Here is an 18,194-nt window from a genome sequence, read left to right on the forward strand (position 1 = left end):
GGGGAAGGAAGGGATCTTTAGCATTCAAATACAAGGCGATGTTTTTAGCATAGCAAAGGCAAGAGTTAGTTCTTTTGTGAGCAGTGATCAATAGGGGAAGAAAAATGGGTTTTCTCAGGAAATGTAACATTTGCTCCTATAATCACAAAAGAAGAAACTCCTAAAATAAGTTTTTTCCTAAGGTACAATTCACATATTTTTAGTATAAGAAGGCAAGTCACTCCTGATATCCATCAGTCAGGCGCCTTGGGGGTCGGTGCTCAAGCAGAAATTAAGTGGGGGTTGAGTGGGTGCAGATGCCAGTCACCATCTGATGGTGGGAGGCCTTGCAAACCTGCCTTACTTCAGAAATGGCTCCCAGCAGTGATCAGGAGGCGATAGATGGTATCACTCGTGAAGGCAGACAACACAGTTTTGCAACTGATGGGACTGAGGTGCACAGTCCAGTCTGGGGCACATCATGATTGAGGCTCAGGCAGAGGTACTGGGGCAGCGCACAGCAGGCGCATTGTTGCACCTGCCCATTACTGGCCTCACAAAACCGGCTGACTATGTGATGCCATCAAAAGAGGTCTACGAATCTGTCCCTCTTTCAAATTGTATTTTTCAGCAAAATTTAATGAGTGTTATTATCTGTGTTTTAGAAACTCTTTTAAGTCTTTGGGCACCTGGGTGGCTCAGTTGGTTAAGCATCTGACTTCGGCTCAGGTCATGATCCCACAGTTCATGGGTTCGAGTCCCGCGTCGGGCTCTGTGCCAACAGCTCAGAGCCTGAAACCTGCTTTGGATTCTTTGTCTCCCTCTCTCTCTGCCACACCCCTGCTTCCTCTCTCTCTCTCTCTCTCTCTCCCTCTCTCTCCCTCTCTCTCTCTCTCTCTCTTTCTCTGTCTCTCTCTCTCAAAAATAAATAAACATTTAAAATTTTTTAAAAAGAGTAGGGAAGGAGTTTATATAACCTTTTTGTCCTGGTAGAGTTTAGTGTGAATAAAAAGACTCATACACATAAACATATGAATTCTACTTCCAATAGATTGGAATGACATGCCAAGGATCCATGTTATGAGCAACTGTACTAATTTGAGGAACTTCAGGATTACTTACAAAATAAAATAAAGTGAAAATAAGTTAGAGATAAACCAGTTGCATTGATCCACAAGAAATCAATCACAGTTATGAGAGAGCACAAGGCAAGCTGAGGGAGGCAAGCTAGCCCCCCAGCCCCAGATGGGACGTGTGTGACATTCCTGGGGCACTCCAGGTTGCCCAAGAAAAAGGAAAGGAAAACAAATGGCTGGCTGATAGAGATCACAGTGATGCAGGACTGCAGTCTCCACTAGTTTGCAAATATCTTTGTAAATGACAAAAGCATGGCAATCTTATCAACAACCTAATCCCCAGGAACCTATAGACTCAGTTTTCTGGAGCCCTAACATCACCTCAGCCTGGTAGTGATGTAGGGAACACAGGCAAGAAGGAAGTGGCAGGTAAAACTGAACTTTCTTATAACCTGCAGCCCATTGACAAATAATTGAGGCAAATACATTTCTGCAGGAACTCCCTCCTGTCTTAAGGGTAAGGCCTTACTAGAGGGCAAACAGCCTTAGCTTGACAATTGCAAGGCCCCTGGCACCTTATGAGTTCTGTTTAGTATATGAAAGTCCTTCTGGAGGCCTCCCTTGGGCCTTTACCTCGCCCAAGTCTATAGTACAAAGCTAGTCACTCCTCACAACCATGGTGCAGCTCTTCCTACCCAAGGGTCCTGTCCCCATCCTTTAATAAAATCAGCCCTTTGTGCCACAGACATCTCGGGAATTCTTCGTTGGCCCTGAGCTCTGGGCCCCAACACCACTCTAAAACCTCATCAATTATGTGGTGAAAATAACCACAAACCAATTTGCAATTTGGGGGTTACCAAATCCATAAGTCACTGCAATGGACTGAGCATGGCAGAAATAAATTCCTGATAGCAATCCAACAATTAACAAAACCATTAAAAAGACTTCTTCTAAATTGAAATCATGCAGGAGATAAATTCCTCTGGAAAAATATCTAACATTAATTTTATTTTTTTGCTACATAAAAAGGTATGGTTATTTCCTACTTGCTCGACAAAATTTCCTTAGTGTGTAACCACAATTTTTGACTAAAAACACTTACTCTTTGTGGCCATGTCCCTTTTAAGAAGAAATTTCCCCCTCCTACATGTCTCTCAGTCCCTCCAATTCCCAGATCCCTTTTGTTAACTTTTTTACCCAAACTGAAAGTTTCCCTTGAAACCTATTATAAGATGTGGCTTTAGACATGTTAATCTTCCTTACTTCCAAGTAAGAAAACGGTTGGAGGGTGGAGGGTGGTGGTGGGAATCACCTAGAATTGATTTAAAACAGTATTTTGGAATACATTTGTGGAAATGTTGAATCCACTACTCTGGGAAGTCTGCCATCATTTGATGACCTTCCTGAGTTTCTCCCAAAGAAGTCTGATTTACAACTTCAATGATTTTGGAATCAACAATACAAACTTAAGGAAACATTAACAAAAAGTATAAAATAACATCGATTCTTACTGATGTTAGTCGCCAACCGCATTTGTGTAATAAAATCTCATCTTTCCATCCTGAAGGGGCCGCCCTTCCATCCCAGCTACAGGAGGAAGGTGGACCAGAGTGCAGACTGCCCCAGATGGCAGGTAAAATTGAATTTTTTTATAGTCTGCAGCCCATTGACAAATACTTGTGGCAAGTACAGAGTAGAACATTCCTCAAGGAACTCCCTACTATCTTAATGTTGATGCCTTATTAGAGGGAAAGCGACCTTAGCTTGACAATAGCGATCTGTGAGTCTTTAGCGTATGAAAGTCTCTTTGGAAACTTCTCATTTGACTTTACCTCCCGCAAAGCCATAGTATATAATCAGTCATTCTACACAACCCCAGGGAAGCTCTTTCTGCACAGAGGTCCTGTCCCTGGGCTTTCATAAAATCGTCTTTTTACACCAAAGAAGTCTTCAAGAATTCTTTCTCGACTGTCAGCTCTAGACGCCCCCCTCAACCATGTAACCCTAAAACGTTACCAGTAAGAACAGTGCTTCATTTAAGGAATCTGGAAGATCCATCACCACAACATCCTACCATTCTCCATCCCCATCCTTCTGGAAAGGATATATCTACATAGATAATTTGGAATTCTTCTAGAAGGAAGATGCATCCCTTTTCTCCCATTTAAAACTGTATTCATAACTTGTTATATTTCTGGGTCTTCTCCATATTTAGTAAATACTTTGGGTTTCACTAGGATTTTTTAATACTTATTTATTTACTCAGAGAGAGAGAGAGAGAGAGAGAGAGAGAGAGAGAGAGAGAAGTAGGGGAGGGGTAGAGAAGAGGGAGAGAGAGAATACCAAGCAGGTTTCATGCTGTCAGTGCAGAACCCAATGTGGGGCTCAAACTCATGAACCATGAGATCATGACTTGAGCCAAAACCAAGAGTTGGATGCTTAACCAACTGAGCCACGCAGACATCCTGGGTTTCAGTAGGATTTTTAAGACCTGCTATCACCACTTCTCCTACCCATGTCAGTGACCACTCCTGTCTCTGTTATCCAATTCCATGACTTTTCTTTGTAAACCACTTTCCCAAATTGAGACCAATTAAAGCTCTAGAACCATCTCTATCCCTATTCTAATCCTATATGAAAAATGTTGCATGTTCTTCTTTTCCCCAAGAGTCAAAAAAAGAATTGAAACAGGAGAATTTATTAGGTCATCTTGCTTTGTGTGGACATAACATAGCAAATTGCACAATTCTGTGAATCACAGCCTCCACATGTGAAAAGAGAACAACTACATTACTGTCCTTTTAGGGCTATTGTAAGGATGAAGTGAAAATGTGGGGGAGAAAAAGCACACATGATCGTGGTAGTGATGATGGTGGTGATCATGAGGATGATGGTGATGACGATGACAATGATAATGGTGCTGATGGTGATGATGATGGTGGTGGTGATGGTGATGGTGGTGGTGATGGTGACAGTGATGGTGGTGGTGGCCGTGGTGGTGATCATGATAGATGATGGTGATGATGATGATGATGGTGGTGGTGATGGTGATGATCATGATGATGATCATTATGGTCCTGATAATTTTCAAATGTTTCATGTGTGTTTTCTCATACAGGATTGGAGACATGAGACTCCATCAGTTTACAAATGTCTTAATTCATTTCAAAAAAAGGGCAATCTTCTAGCTTAATCTCCAGAAAGCTATACACTTAGTTTTCTGGAGCCCCGACATCACCCTCCCCTCCATAGTGATATGGGGAATACAGGCAGAAGGAACTGTCAGGTAAAACTAAAGTCCCTTGTAACTTGCAGCCCATTGACAAGTACTTGAGCAAATACAGAGTAGAACATTTCTCCAGGAACCCCCTGCCCTGCTAATGTTAATGCCTTATTAGAGGTAAAACCACTTTAGTTTGACAATAGCAAGGCCCCTGGCACCTTATGAGTTCTCTTTCATATATGGAAGTCCTCCCAGAGGCCTCCCTTTGGCATTTCCCTCCCCCAGGTCCATAGTACATAACCAGTTACTCCTCACAGCCCCAGGGCAGTTCTTCCTGCCTGTGGGTCCTGTCCCTGTGCTTTAATAAAATCACCTTTTTGCACCAAAGACGTCCCATGAATTCTTTCTTGGCCATCAGCTCCAGACTTCACCACCACTCCAAAACCTCATCAATAACAGTACAGATTATTTTAAGTGTATTTTTTGAGGGACAGAAAAAGCAAATAAGCAAGTATGTATAATATTTGAACACCAATCTTAATGAACAAGACTCAGCTGATATATTTGGAATTCAAAAATTTACCAATAGAAAAATATATATTCATTTCATATGAATGTGAAATATTTATCCAGATGAATGGATAAAGAAAATATGGTAAATGCAAACAATGGAATATTATTCAGCCTCAGAAGAAAGGATCTTGCCATTTGTGACAACATGGATGAAAAATGGAGACATTTTGTACAATGAAACAAGCTAGTCACAGAAGGACCAATACTGGGGGCACCTGGATGGATGGCTCAGTCGATTAAGCATCTGACTTTGGCTCAGGTCATGATCTAATGGTTCATGAATTCCATCCCCACGTTGGGCTCTGTGCTGACAGCTTGGAGCCTGGAGCCTCTCTCTCTACTCCTCCTCTGCTCACAGTCTGTCTGTCTGTCTGTCTCTCTCAAAAATAAATAAACGTTAAAATTTTTTTTTAAATGGAAGGACAAATAGTGCATGACTTCACTTATATAAAGCATCTAAAATCATCAAACCCATAGAAGCAGAGAATAGAATGGTGGTTGGCAAAGGCTGGGGGGAGGGAGAGGTAGAGAATTGTTTTTTCATGGATGTCAAGTTTCTGTCATGCAGGATGAATAAGTTCTTGAGATCTGCTGTACCCAGTGCCTGTAGTTTACAGTATGGTATTGTGCACTTTAAAATATGCTAAGAAGATAAATCTCGTGTAGAGTGTGGGTTTTTTTGATTGAAGCATAGTTGACACACAGTGTTACATTCATTAGTCCCAGTTGAACACAACATAGTGATTCAACAACTCTGTGCACGTCATGGAGGTGTTCTTATCAAACACACTCAAGCACAGAGAAGTTTTTGCAGGTGATCACTTTGTTTGTATGGTTATCCTGATGGGTCATAGATCTGTGCCTATGTCCAAACTCATCAAGATGTTTACATTAAATGGATGCTATTTTTTGTGTATCAGTTATTCATCAATGAAGTTTAAAAATGGCAACCTGTTTGTTCATGAAGTCACGTGAATAAATTTCAAAAGTTTAAAACCACACAAAATGTTTTTCTGACAAGCAGAGTGAAGGTTTAAAAAAAAACTATAGAACCAGAAAATATCCATGTTTGGAAATTCAGAAATACAAATTCTCAATAACTGATGGTGATGAGAAAATACACTGAACTGACAAATTCAGTGTCGCTTATCAAACTTTCTGATATGCAGTTACAGCCATGCTTAATGGGAATTTTTAGACTTAGAAGCACATATGAGAAAGCAGTGGCTTGATATAAATTGCTTATGCATCTACATTAAGAAATTAGAAGTATAATGAAATTCTATGATTTATAATAAGAAATATATAGTTGGTCATTATCCCCACTTCTGGCAAAAAGCTCCTAAAGTCTTTGAATTTCCTAAGTGTTAAGAATAACTTTTATGCTACTGAAGTGACCTTAGAACTGTACCTAAGGTTGGGGGCTGGTGGCCAGTGGAGGTAACCCTATGATCTGAGGGTTGGGATTTCCCATCCCACTGCCCTGGGGAGGGGAGAGAGGCTGGAGGTTGAATCAATTGCCAGTGGCCAATGACTTAATCAGGTGTATTTACATAATGGAGCCTCCATAAAGACCCAGAAGGACTGGTTTGGAGTGCTTCCATGCTGGGGAGCACATGAGAACTCAGAGGAAGGATACACTTGGAGAGGAAATGGAAGAAACTCAGGGATCTCTCCCCCTCCTCGCCCTCTGCATCACTTCCATCTGGCAATTCCTGAGTTATATCCTTTTGTAATAAACTGGTGATCTAGTAAGTAAGGCATTTCTCTGAGTTCTTTGAGCCACTCTAGCAAATGGATTGAGCCCAAGGAGGAGGTCATGGGAACCTCCGATCTGTAGCTGGCTGCGCAGAAGCACAGGTGACCACGTAAACTTCAATTGGCCTCTCAAGTGTGGTGTGCAGCCTCAGAAGGACTGAAAGTCTGCCGGGAGGGATCTGACGTTCTCTCTAGGTAGACAAAATTGAGTTGAATTGTAAGACACCCCGCTGATGTCAGAGACTTGCTTCTTGGGTTTATGTGGGGGGAAAAAACCACCCCACACATTGGAATTCGGTGAACAGAATCCTTATTCACAACAAATTAAATGCAAAGAAAGAACCTCTCTTTTTGGTGCCTCAGTTTATTGCACTTTGCAGATATTACATATTTTACAAACTGAAGGTAGTTGGCAATCCTGCGTTGAACAAGTCTACCAGTGTCATTTTGTTCCAACAGCATTTGCTCCCTTGGTGTCTCTGTGTAATGTTGGTAATTCTTGCAAAGTTTCAAACTTTTTTATTATTCTTATATTTAACTTGCTGCCATCTCATGATAAAACTAGTGGATGAGGAGCTGCCTCTTATGGATGGCAAAGAAAGTGGTTTCTCAAGATGGAAACTACTCCTGGTGACAATGCCGTGAGGATTATTGGAAGGACATCAAAGGATTTAGAGTATTGCCTAACTTTGTTGATAAAACAGTGCCAGGGAGGAAAAGGATTGACTCCAATTTTGATAAAAGGCCCTCAGAGACATCACATGCTGCACAGAGTCCATTCCTGAACGACAATGTCAAACTTGACTGTTGTCTTATTTCAAGAAATTGCCAGGGCGCCCGGGTGGCTCTATCGGTTAAGCGTCCGGCTTCGGCTCAGGTCATGATCTTCAGTTCGTGAGTTCGAGCCCCACGTCGGGCTCTGTGCTGACAGCTAGCTCAGAGCCTGGAGCCTGCTTTGGATTCTGTGTCTCCCTCAATGTCTGACCCTCCTCTGTTCCCACTGTCTCTCAAAAATAAATAAAGAGCATAAAAATTATTAAAAAAAAAAAAAAAGAAAGAAATTGCCACGGCCACTCCAATCTTCCTCAGCACCACCCTGATCAGTCAAGATCCTCCTCCAGCAAAAAATAAATGACTGGCTGAAAGCTTAGATGGTGGTTAGCATTTTTTTTAGCCATAAAATACTTTCAGTGAAGGCCTGGACATTTTTAAGGCATAATGCTGCTGCACACCTAATAGACTATAGAGTAAGTGTAACTTTTATATGCACTGGGAAACCAGAACATTCACTTGACTCAGTTTATGATCATATTTACTTTATTGCAGTGGTCTGAAAGTAAACCCACAATATCTCTGAGGTATGCCTATAGAAGGAAGGAAATAATAAAATGATATGCTCATGGAGAGACCAGCACAGCCAAAGGTTATGTTTTTGAAAAACTTATAAAATGATGAACCCCTGTAAAGATGAGAAGCAGAAAGAACAACCAAAAGAGAGAACAAATTTCCAAGATCTTGTAAAAATATGGCAAAGGCAGTAAGGATATTAGGAACCAGCCAACAACAAACTGGGCATTAGAACAACTTGGACAAATCCTTGAAAAAATACAGTTTATCAAAGCTGACACAAAGAGAAATAGACAATTTATATAGACTTACATGTATTTTTAAAGATTAGCACTGATATTTAAAATCCCTCCCATGCCAATATATATATACATATATTCCAATATATTAGGCTTCACTGGTAAATTTTACCAAATATTTAAGAAAAAAAAAAACCCACAAAAGCTCCCTGAGAACAGATACAGAGAAAAAATTTCTCAACTCATTTTATGAGTTCCTCACTAAGAAATGATAAAAATTAAATGAAAAAAATATTAAAAACAAAATACTTACAGACTGAATCCACATATATACATTACGACAAGACAACTTATAGAAACACAATTTTATTTTACCATTTGAGAATCAGTAAGTATGATTCAGGGGGAAAAGCATATAAAACATCTTGTCATTTCAAGAAATGCAGAATAAACACCTAAGAAACTTTAACAACTATCCATAATACTAGTGATTACAAAAACATTTATAAAATTTGAAAGAAAATGTCCTTAACATAGTTAAAAAGGAAAACACAATTAAACACAAAGCACACAGCAATTATCAGAGCTAATGTTAACTCCTCAATAACTCTTATCATAGGTGCACCTGGGTGGCTCATTGGTTAAGTGTCCAATTCTTGATCTCAGCTCAGGTAATGATCTCATGGCCCTGAGTCAAGAAGCCTGCTTATGATTCTCTCTCTGCCCCCCCCAAAATAAATAAATCAACTTAAAAAATAATTTGTATCTAATATAAGAAGCAAAGATATGAAAATTCCAGCTATCAATAGTTGTATTCACTAGTGTTCTGGAGGTCACAGCCAGTGCAATTGGGCAAGAAAAGTTGTAATAATTAAAAACAAACAATTAAAATATTCATATTTAGAGACATCAGGAGAGTATGTCTAGAAAATCCAAAATGATCTACAGTAAAATATTAAATTTATGGTATTAGAAGCAACATCAAAATATTTTTCACATGTTTTATATTAGCAGAAATCACACGAACACATACACATGCACACACACTCTCACACAAAAAGAGTTGGAAAGCCCTTGCATTTGAGACTGAAGATCTATTTCAGAAGGTCATTCATCCAGAGGTCCTAGTTAAATCCTGGGTATGTTAAGGTTTTCCAGACTAAGGACAATCAAAGGAAAATCATAAGGCCAAGCATCCACCTTGGAGGGATGATGATTTGGGGAGGGAAAGAGAGAAGGAGAGTAAATAAAAGGTGTAAGAAGAAAAGGAAGGAGCTGTTGCAACACATCAGAGATCCCAGTAATATCAGCATTTTCAAGCAACTAAAATTCCAGCTCAATTGACTCAAAAGGAAAAATGAAAGTCGGTCCCAACAACTATGATACACAGAGGCAGGTCAATCTGCAGGCACTGCTGACCTGGTCTTGTCTCTGTTTTCATTGTTCTGTTTTGTGAACTTCATTCCTGGGCAGCCTAACCTTGGGAACAAAACTCCACAGCAACTTTGAGCTTTGAAGGCAACGTACCATCCAGACAAAGAGATTCCCCTCTTCTCTCAACCACCAAAAAACCAAACAACAACAACAACACAACAACAACAACAGCAAACCCTCAGGCTTCAACTGGATTGGACCAAATTAGGTCACATACACACTAGGAACCAATTATCCTAACTGAGCAGGTGGATGAGATTCCACCCATTATCTTAGACTTCGGTTCTCATTTGTAGCAGCTTTGCCCCATAGGGCTCATTTGGCAATGTCTGACGATGAATTTGGTCTTTAAAACTGGGGAGGTGTCACTGGCATCTACTTGGGAGAGGCCAAGAGATGGTGCTAAGTCCTGCAGTGCCCAGGACCACCATCCATAGCAAAGGATCGTCTGTCCCAAAGTGTCGCTAGTGCAAAGGTTGAGAAATCTTCAGCGAAGTGTTTTTCAAACTTAAATGTACAGCAGGATAACCAGAAAGACTTGTTAAGATACAGATAATCTGGGTCACTTTCCTGGAGTTGCCGATTCAATAGATCTAGGGTGGTCTGAGAACTTCTTTTACCAAACGAGCTCATAGGCGCTATTCCTACTGCTGATTCATAGTCCACACCAAAAGCACACTCATCAGGACCCTGGATGGGAGCTGAGGGTGTCTCTGCTCTAAGGTGAGGCAAGGTTTAATGCATCCTGGAGAAGCGGCCACGTGTGCTAATGGAGAGGAGAGAAAGCCATGTATTTCAGCCATTTCCTATCCTTCCTCAATCATAAGTTCATATTGTCCTAACATATCCATTCAGGAGAATTGCTTCTAGTACCTTTCACTTACTGAAGTCTCTGCTTGCTCTGACCTTCCCTCCCAAAGTCCTATAAAAAAAAAAATCCTTGCAGTGCCCGGGTGGCTCAGCCAGTTGAACGTCTGACTCTTGACATCTGCTCAGGTCATGATCTTGTGCTTCGTGACATTGAGCCCCACATGGGGCTCTGCACTGAAAGCTCAGAGACTGTTTGTTTGGGATTCTCTCTGCCTCCCTTTCTGCACCCACCCCACTCATGCTCTTTATCTCAAAATAAATAAATAAATAATTGGGTTTTTTTTTTTTAACATATCCCCAGGGCACCTGGGTGGCTCAGTCAGTTGGGTGTCTGACTTCAGCTCAGATCATAATCTCACAGTTCATGAGTTTGAGCCTCACATCAGGCTTGTGCTTTGAATCCTCTGTCCCTCTCTCTGCTCCTTCCCTGCTCATGCTCGCTCGCTCTCTCTCTCTCTCTCTCTCTCTCTCAAAAATGAACATTTTAAAACTAAATAAATTAAATTAAAATATCCTGATAATCTCCCCCTCCTTCTCCTCCTGCTATTTTAATCGAAATGAGTTTGATTTTATTTTTTAGTGGAGTTTCTTGAAAACTATGAAATAAGCACAAGAATGAGTAAAAATAAAAGTAAATAAAAATAAAGTAAATAAAACTATAACTGAATTGCTACAGCACAGGTATTTTTTTAAAAAGCCCTCTTGATTGTTTTGCGTGAATATCCAGCACCCCCCTCCGCTGTTACCCCTCCTCTCTTCTGTTTAATCATTCTCACCAGAAAAACGAGGAGCAGGATCCTGTCTGGATAAAGCTCTGCCAGTGGACTATAGATACAGCAAGGGGCCAAGTGGTTTTCTCTAGAATGCTCCAGCACATTAAAGAGTAGAGCATGGTATTTTTTTTTTTGCTTAGCGAGAAATATCTTAGAAAGAGGGAAATCTAGAATATCAATAAGGGGTTGGGGAGAAGAATGGGGAAAAGACCAGCAGCATGCCAGTTATATCAACTTAGACCATTTTCACTGAGCACATGTGTAGGCACTGAGGAGATCGAGCCTGACATCCACCTGGAGCAAGCCCTTTTCTCAAAGAACTCACAAACAAAAGGGGAAGAAAACCAAAAAGAACTCAATGTTGTGGGTACAGAGAGAAGTAGGTCACTGCATGACACCTGACAAGGGAAGGTCACGTCTAGTCTACCACTAAGGAAGGCTTCCTGGAGGAAGAAATGTCCAAGCTGGACCTCGAGGGTTGGAACGTCATCCAGGCAGAGACAGAGAAACCGTGTTAAGCGTGCTCATGCTCGGCATCTCTGCAAATGCAATGACCCCAGCATAACTACAGTTAGTTTACTTTGGCAAGTGATATTTCAGCAGAAGCAGAAAAAATGTTTTACCACAGGAAGCCAAAAGGACATCACCAGTAAGCAGTACACCACGTCTCATCTATTCTGAAACACATTCTTCCCCACATCTCACATGTAGGAGACCAGGGTGAATCCTAGGAATGATATCATCTCATAATAAAATGATGGTTTTCTATTATTTTTCTGACAGCTATAAATAGTGATTTATCATGCATCCTATGGGAACTCTGATGTGATCAAACAGGAGGATTCTTTGATGAAATATGATGTGATCAACTCCAAGGCTGGCAACTTGCGTTTCTGGGTTTCTGGGCATTTATTCCAAATGGAAGAGGAGTCATGTGATGGTCATTAGATGCTCTGATAGGACCTAGGAAGAATGCAAGCAAAACAATAGCTCTACATGGAGACGCTCACACTTCTATGCACATAGCACCCTTATTCACAGGTGGCCCGAACGGGACATCGGCCACATCTGTCGACAGACAAATAACAAACAAGATATGTCATGTTTGTGCCATGGAGCATCGCTCCTCAGCCTTGAAGAGGAAGGAAATTCTGACACCTGCCACCGCACAGGTGAACCATGAGGACATTGTGTTGAGAGAAAGAAGCCAGTCACAAAAGAACAACTACTGATGATTTCACTTGGGTGTGGTCCCCAGAGTCCTCAAGTTCTTAGAGGCAGGGCCCAGAATGGTGTTGGCTGGGGCCTGGGAAGCAGGAACTTGGGAAGGGCTTGTCCATCGGGTGTAGAATTTTAATTTTTCAAGATGAAAAGAGCTCTAGAAATTGCTTGTACAAAAATGTGAATGTACTTCATACATTCTAAGCTGTGCATTTGAAGATGGTGAAGAAGGCAGGTTTTTAAATTTTTTTTTCTTAATGCTTATTTATTTTTGAGAGAGAGAGAGAGAGAGAGAGAGAGAGCAAGCCTGAAAGTGCAGAGAGGGAGACACAGAATCTGCAGCAGGCTCCAGGCTCCTGCTGTCAGCACAGAGCCCAACACGGGGCTCAAATCCATGAGCTGTGAGATCATGACCTGAGCCGAAGTCAGATGCCCAATGGACTGAGCCACCCAGGCACCCCAAGAAGCCAGGTTTTGTGTCCTGTGCATTTCACCACAATGTAAACAATGGATTTACATAAAGGAGATGAGACTGGCGAGAAGGGGGAGGGTCGGTGGGAAAGGCTGAGGCTAACGTGGTATAAATCAATAAATGGTAGAAGGAATGGGTACACAGAAAAAAAAGATTAAGAGTAAAAACTCACCTGCGCCTCAAAAACCAAAACGTAAGAACTGTCAAAAGGATCAATAAGGGCACTATTACTGCCAAAGATATCAGGCCGACGGAGATGGGGTTTCCTGAAGATAGGGAAGGGCACAAGATGTCACTTCAAAACCCATTCTCTGAATCTCCTGACCTTCCTTTGCCTACTTGATGGTCACCTGCTCCTGATGCTCAAGCCCTCCATGACTCTCCTGCTGTGACCCTTCTCCCTCCCTCCCGGTCATGGATCAGCCCGACTCCCAGCCAGTGCCTCCCTCTATGCCCTAGGACCATCCTCTCCATGCCCAGCGCGGCCCCAGCCCTTCCTCACCCCAGTAGAGGACCAAGTCCTGGCCTCCCAGACTGCTGTGTCTCACTCGGCAAGACAGACCAGCTGCCTCCTTCGCCGCCACGTCCAGGGTCACCCGGAGGTACCACGTCTCATCAGCATGGGGCAGGAGGTCGCCTCTCTGGGTGCCTGGCTGCTCCTGCTCACCCCGCATCCACATCGCCCACACTGGCTTTGGGTAGAAGCCAGAGACGTGGCACATCAGCAGCAGACGGCCAGGACCGGGACTGGGGCCACGGGACAGCCAGGCCTCGGGCTTCACTGGGCCAGGAAGGAACAGGGAGAGTGATGGATGATGCCTCTACTCTAGAGGGATTTGGAAACTCAAGTATGGATAGTGACCCCTTCTCCTCCTTTGGAAATCAAAAACTTTATTGCTTAAGCCCCTGTCTTCTTCAGTGCATCTTACTCTTGAACTGAAAGCCTTAATGGGAGGAACAGGACTAACCTTGTCTCTGCAGTTCCGCCTTCCCCGCATCGAGGACACCCAGGAGGTACTGAGGGCAGGTTTCAAAGACCAGCTTCATGGCGATATCCCAGATGCCTATGTATTGGTTGACGAGTGCGCAGATGCGCCTAGCCCGGCTTCCACCTTCTGGGGCGGGCACACAGGAGTGATTCTTGAGGCTCAGAAATTGCACGCCTCCTAATGCTCCCCGCAAGAAGCTCACTGTGCCCCCTCCGGAATGCAGCCCACAGCCTGCTATTCCCTGGATCTCAAAGGGGTCTGGATAGAAGGGAAACAGAGAAACAGTTATCAAGAAGCAAGCAAGCAAGAGACAGGGGAAGAACCTGGGATTTGGGATTCGGGTGATGGGAAAGGTCTGTGGAGTGAAATGAGGAGCTGAAATCTCAGAGAGCTGAGAATCAGGGAGAGGCATGCATGTCACCAACGGTGGAGAGGGATGGTGTGAGGGTGAACAAAGGAGAGGGTGACAGAATGTGAGGGTCGGGGGCCAGCCGTGCAGGGTGAATGGGAGGAGAGCATGGGGAGGAGGGCCAGGCAGGAGGCTCGAGCAGAGGGATTGCAGGAAAAGATGGCTCAAGCATCAGGGAAGAGAAGTGGGGCTTCTTGCTTGGGGCTTGAGGGATGCAAGTTATCCACAAGCCAAGGGGACCTTCAGCCGTCCGAAGAGCATGTGAATGCTCTGTGGGGGTGTGGGATCTGAGGGCATCACTACTCCAGGTAAGCTTGTGCATGCGGCTGGGCAATGTGGGAAAAAAGGTAGAAGATAAGAGGAGTAGTGGCCTGAAGCAGGAGAGAGAGAAGTCGTTGAGAACCTGCCTGGATAAGAGGCCTGGACTCACATTCCATCTGGAACTCCTGGGCATGGTTCTGTACTTCTAGGATGAACCCAGTAAGATACACCTGGAAGATGTCCTCCAGCTCGGCCACCTGCTCCTCACTGAAGTTGCCCTTGGACCAGGGCTTCAGGAAAATCGCCCTGCCCGCGTCGTTGTCCCAGCCGTGGATCTGCAAGTCACCCAACCATCCTGAGCCCTGGTTCTGTGCCCAGCTGCTGTTGGCAAAGGACGAGATCTGGATGACGTGGTAAGAGGTGGGCCCTTGAAAGGCTGTGGGTAATGGAAGGTTAAGAAAAGTGAGCAGAAAGGGAGAAGCCAAGGGCCATGAAAGAATGAAAATTGGAAAGATCCAGAGAAAAGGAACCCAGAGTTGGCAGTGCCTCAAACATTTGCCTCCAAGGCCATGGATGCCCAACCCACCTCTGGATAGGTAGGGGAGGAGTGGTGCTGGGACCACCTGACCTTCTGGGGCTTTCTTCACAGCCCATCCTGGTGCTGGCCAGTCACTCACCTTCCTCACCGCCACCCCCCGGGCAGAGGACCACAGGCAACAGCAGCAGCAGAAGCAGCATTTCCCTGGGGACCCAGCTGCTGACTCTCAAAGCTGCTGTTCTGTCTCTGGCTCAGCAGCTTCGCTCAGAGCTCTGCAGTGACTTCCTCTCTCTCCCAGCTGGCAGAGCGCTTCCCCGTCCAGGCTGCCCAGCAGAGGAAAGCTGCACCTCCCACAGCCCTGGGCCACCCCTCACTGCTTCTTTCCACTCCAGCCAATCTGACATTTGGTTTCTTGTCTCCGTGTCCCCCAGGGACCAGTTCCCTTCCTGCTTCCTACCTTGAAAGACCTGTTGTGGTTCTGTAGGGCCTTTTCACCTCTCCAAGTGTGTTCTTCCACAGTGTTAAATAAGAGGCTCATGTTGGATCAACCGCTTGATCTAGAAGGATGCTTTCGGTTTAGTCACCCAGCTGGACCCCCTCCCACCTCCCTGCTCTGCACTCCTGTCACCAGCAGCCCCCTGTCTGGTCCCTCTCACCCGCATTCTCACTTCTGGGGTGCTGTATATGTTGACCATCATTTACAACAAGGCAAAGCATTGAAAACGTTACCCGAAGTGTAGTGCCATGGACCCAAATCCCAGAATCAAATATTATGTAAATTCTGCCATTTGGGAATCCAAACAAATGTATCTTATGCCATGGCCATTTTTAGAGGGTAAACATGGCATTTGCTACTTGCGTGTGGCCTTCTTTTTGGCTGGCTCCCAAGCTTTGAAGTTTAGAGTGACAAGTCTTCTGGAGCCCAGAAGGAAGACCTGGAGAGCCTCCTGCGTGTAGCTTCAGCCTCAGTCAAAGACAGCTTTTTGTAGGAGGTTCACAAGCCATAGAGCCTCCTCCTCCTCTCACAGCATCTCACAGCCTCACTCTACATTTCGGCCTTCCCAACACCAAATAAAAGATTCCTGGTGAGCAAGGAGTTTGTCACTTGTCACCAAAAGTTCAGAGATCTGCGTCCTAAGTCGCCGTCCCCTATGTTCTCTGTGAATGCCCTTGGCATACTGCAACAACACGTTGACCATCCACGGAGTGAAATACGTGGACTGTAGTCAATACGTTAGCTATAAGGATAATTCTCGGATTTTCTCCAATCAGGAAAAGGTGGCAAACTTGCATATCATTATGCAGAAAGGTGGTAGTAGAATATTCCAAGCATGAGGGGCTTCCACTCACTGATCTTATGTATGTAGGTAAAAAAATCCAAACTGAGGATGGTGACGATCTCTATGCCTGGAAATAAATGGCTCACACTAGTAAGAGTGGCCTTTATCTGAGCCTGATCGCAAAGTCCAAACCGTGAAGCATGTGAGTCAGAATGATGTTCCTGGAATACCAGTACCTCATATAAGCTAATTCACTGTTTGGGTAACAGCCAGCCAGCAGAAGCCTTGACATCACCTGCCATTAACATTACTGACTTGTATTTCCTCGTAACCTTGAGTTTGAGGTAGAACACTCAGGCTCCATTGGGTGAATCAAGCGGCACTGATTCACTGACAAGCACAAACAGTAAGAACTTAGTAGGTGTGCGAGCACAGTGGGTAGATTAATTCTCCCACACGACAAATATCCTACTGACAGTGACATGGCAGCACCGAGAGCCGGCGGAGCCAGCCTCGGACAGGATGCTGCTGGGTCAGTGTGGGCGCCCACAGGGCCCTGGCATGGACTCAAAGAGAGACTGAGAATGGCAGCCTCTGTTTCCAGGTCAGGCACTGGACAGGTGCTCTTGTGCCCTCTTGTCCACTGATACCGTCGCCACCGCTGCCCCTGCTCGGATGCAAACTCAACCAAAGGCATGACCACACTCACTGGGACAGGAAGTTGGTGGCCGTGAAGAGGCACCCTAACACATCAACCCACACTCCAACTGTACAGTCTCTCCCAAATGGCCCACACCTCCAAGACAAAAGCCTGAGTAGACACATATCTTCGGACACCCAGACTACAGGCTCAGGAGACAGGGGCCTGCCTTTACAGGTAAAGAAGAGAGAGGAAAAACTTCCCGGATTCCTCCAAGATCCCAACAACAAGAAATATAACAAATATCTCAAATTCTACCCCAAATGCAAAGAAGACAAACACCTCGGAGCCAAACGTGAGATTTCTGCAGACCCGGGGCCACTAGGGGCTCCTCCACCTAAATGCAGGCAGCAGCCCAGTGAGCCAGCATCCAGCAGCCGCCTGAGGCCCAACGCTGTGCTCATCCTGCAGCCCGAGCAAGGTCATGGTCCTGCCAGACCAACGCCGGGCAGAGGAAGCAAGCCAGCGAGCAGCTCACAGTGGTATTGCTTTCTTTCATATTTTGTGATTTTAACCAATGGATAAAAGTTAACAACAGATCCAAAAATGACAAGTGTATCCTGCCCTACTCATTCATTTACCCAATGAGTATTAATTGAGCACCTGCTGTTTGCACCTTGATCAGTTCTGCACTACCTCGTCACCATTCACATTCCCATCCCCCATCCTACCTTAGCCCAAACTTGGAAGTGAGTTCACAGACTTCCTTTTAGCTTGGGAGCCTTGATGGACTTAATTTTGCCCAGAACACACAGGTTCTTAAGAGCCACAAAGAACCTCAAATTTGAGCTGTAAGGGGCAATTTCCAGTGACAATGTGCCCCAGTACTGGGACACAGAGAGGTTTAAACTTCTTTTTTAACATTTTTATTTTATTTATTTTTTATACAATTTATTTTTTTAACATATGCAATTATTTTCCATCATTTACAATACAGTAGTTACAATGATACTCCAAACAGAAAAGCAAAGTAAAAAATCAAAACCCCCACTTCTATTTCATGTAATTAGACTTCTACAGAAATTAGAAGGTTAGGTACCAACTAGTTAATC

The 18,194-nt window shown here is 44.0% G+C and overlaps 1 protein-coding gene across 1 annotated transcript; it reads right to left on the reverse strand.

Annotated features, from left to right (window-relative positions):
- Nucleotides 1-11,842: 11,842 nt before the first annotated feature.
- LOC115286883 (T-cell surface glycoprotein CD1b-like) lies at nucleotides 11,843-15,444 on the reverse strand. Its single transcript, XM_029933214.1, has 6 exons — nucleotides 15,302-15,444; nucleotides 14,794-15,060; nucleotides 13,934-14,212; nucleotides 13,468-13,746; nucleotides 13,138-13,231; nucleotides 11,843-12,235 (listed from the first exon to the last, which is right to left on the reverse strand). The coding sequence occupies exons 1-6, from the start codon at nucleotides 15,360-15,362 to the stop codon at nucleotides 12,217-12,219; spliced, it is 999 nt and encodes a 332-aa protein (XP_029789074.1). The 5' UTR covers nucleotides 15,363-15,444; the 3' UTR covers nucleotides 11,843-12,216.
- Between the last annotated feature and the right edge of the window lie 2,750 nt (nucleotides 15,445-18,194).

The sequence above is a fragment of the Suricata suricatta genome, chromosome 3 (assembly GCF_006229205.1).
Source record: "Suricata suricatta isolate VVHF042 chromosome 3, meerkat_22Aug2017_6uvM2_HiC, whole genome shotgun sequence".
In the NCBI taxonomy this organism is placed as follows: domain Eukaryota; kingdom Metazoa; phylum Chordata; class Mammalia; order Carnivora; family Herpestidae; genus Suricata; species Suricata suricatta.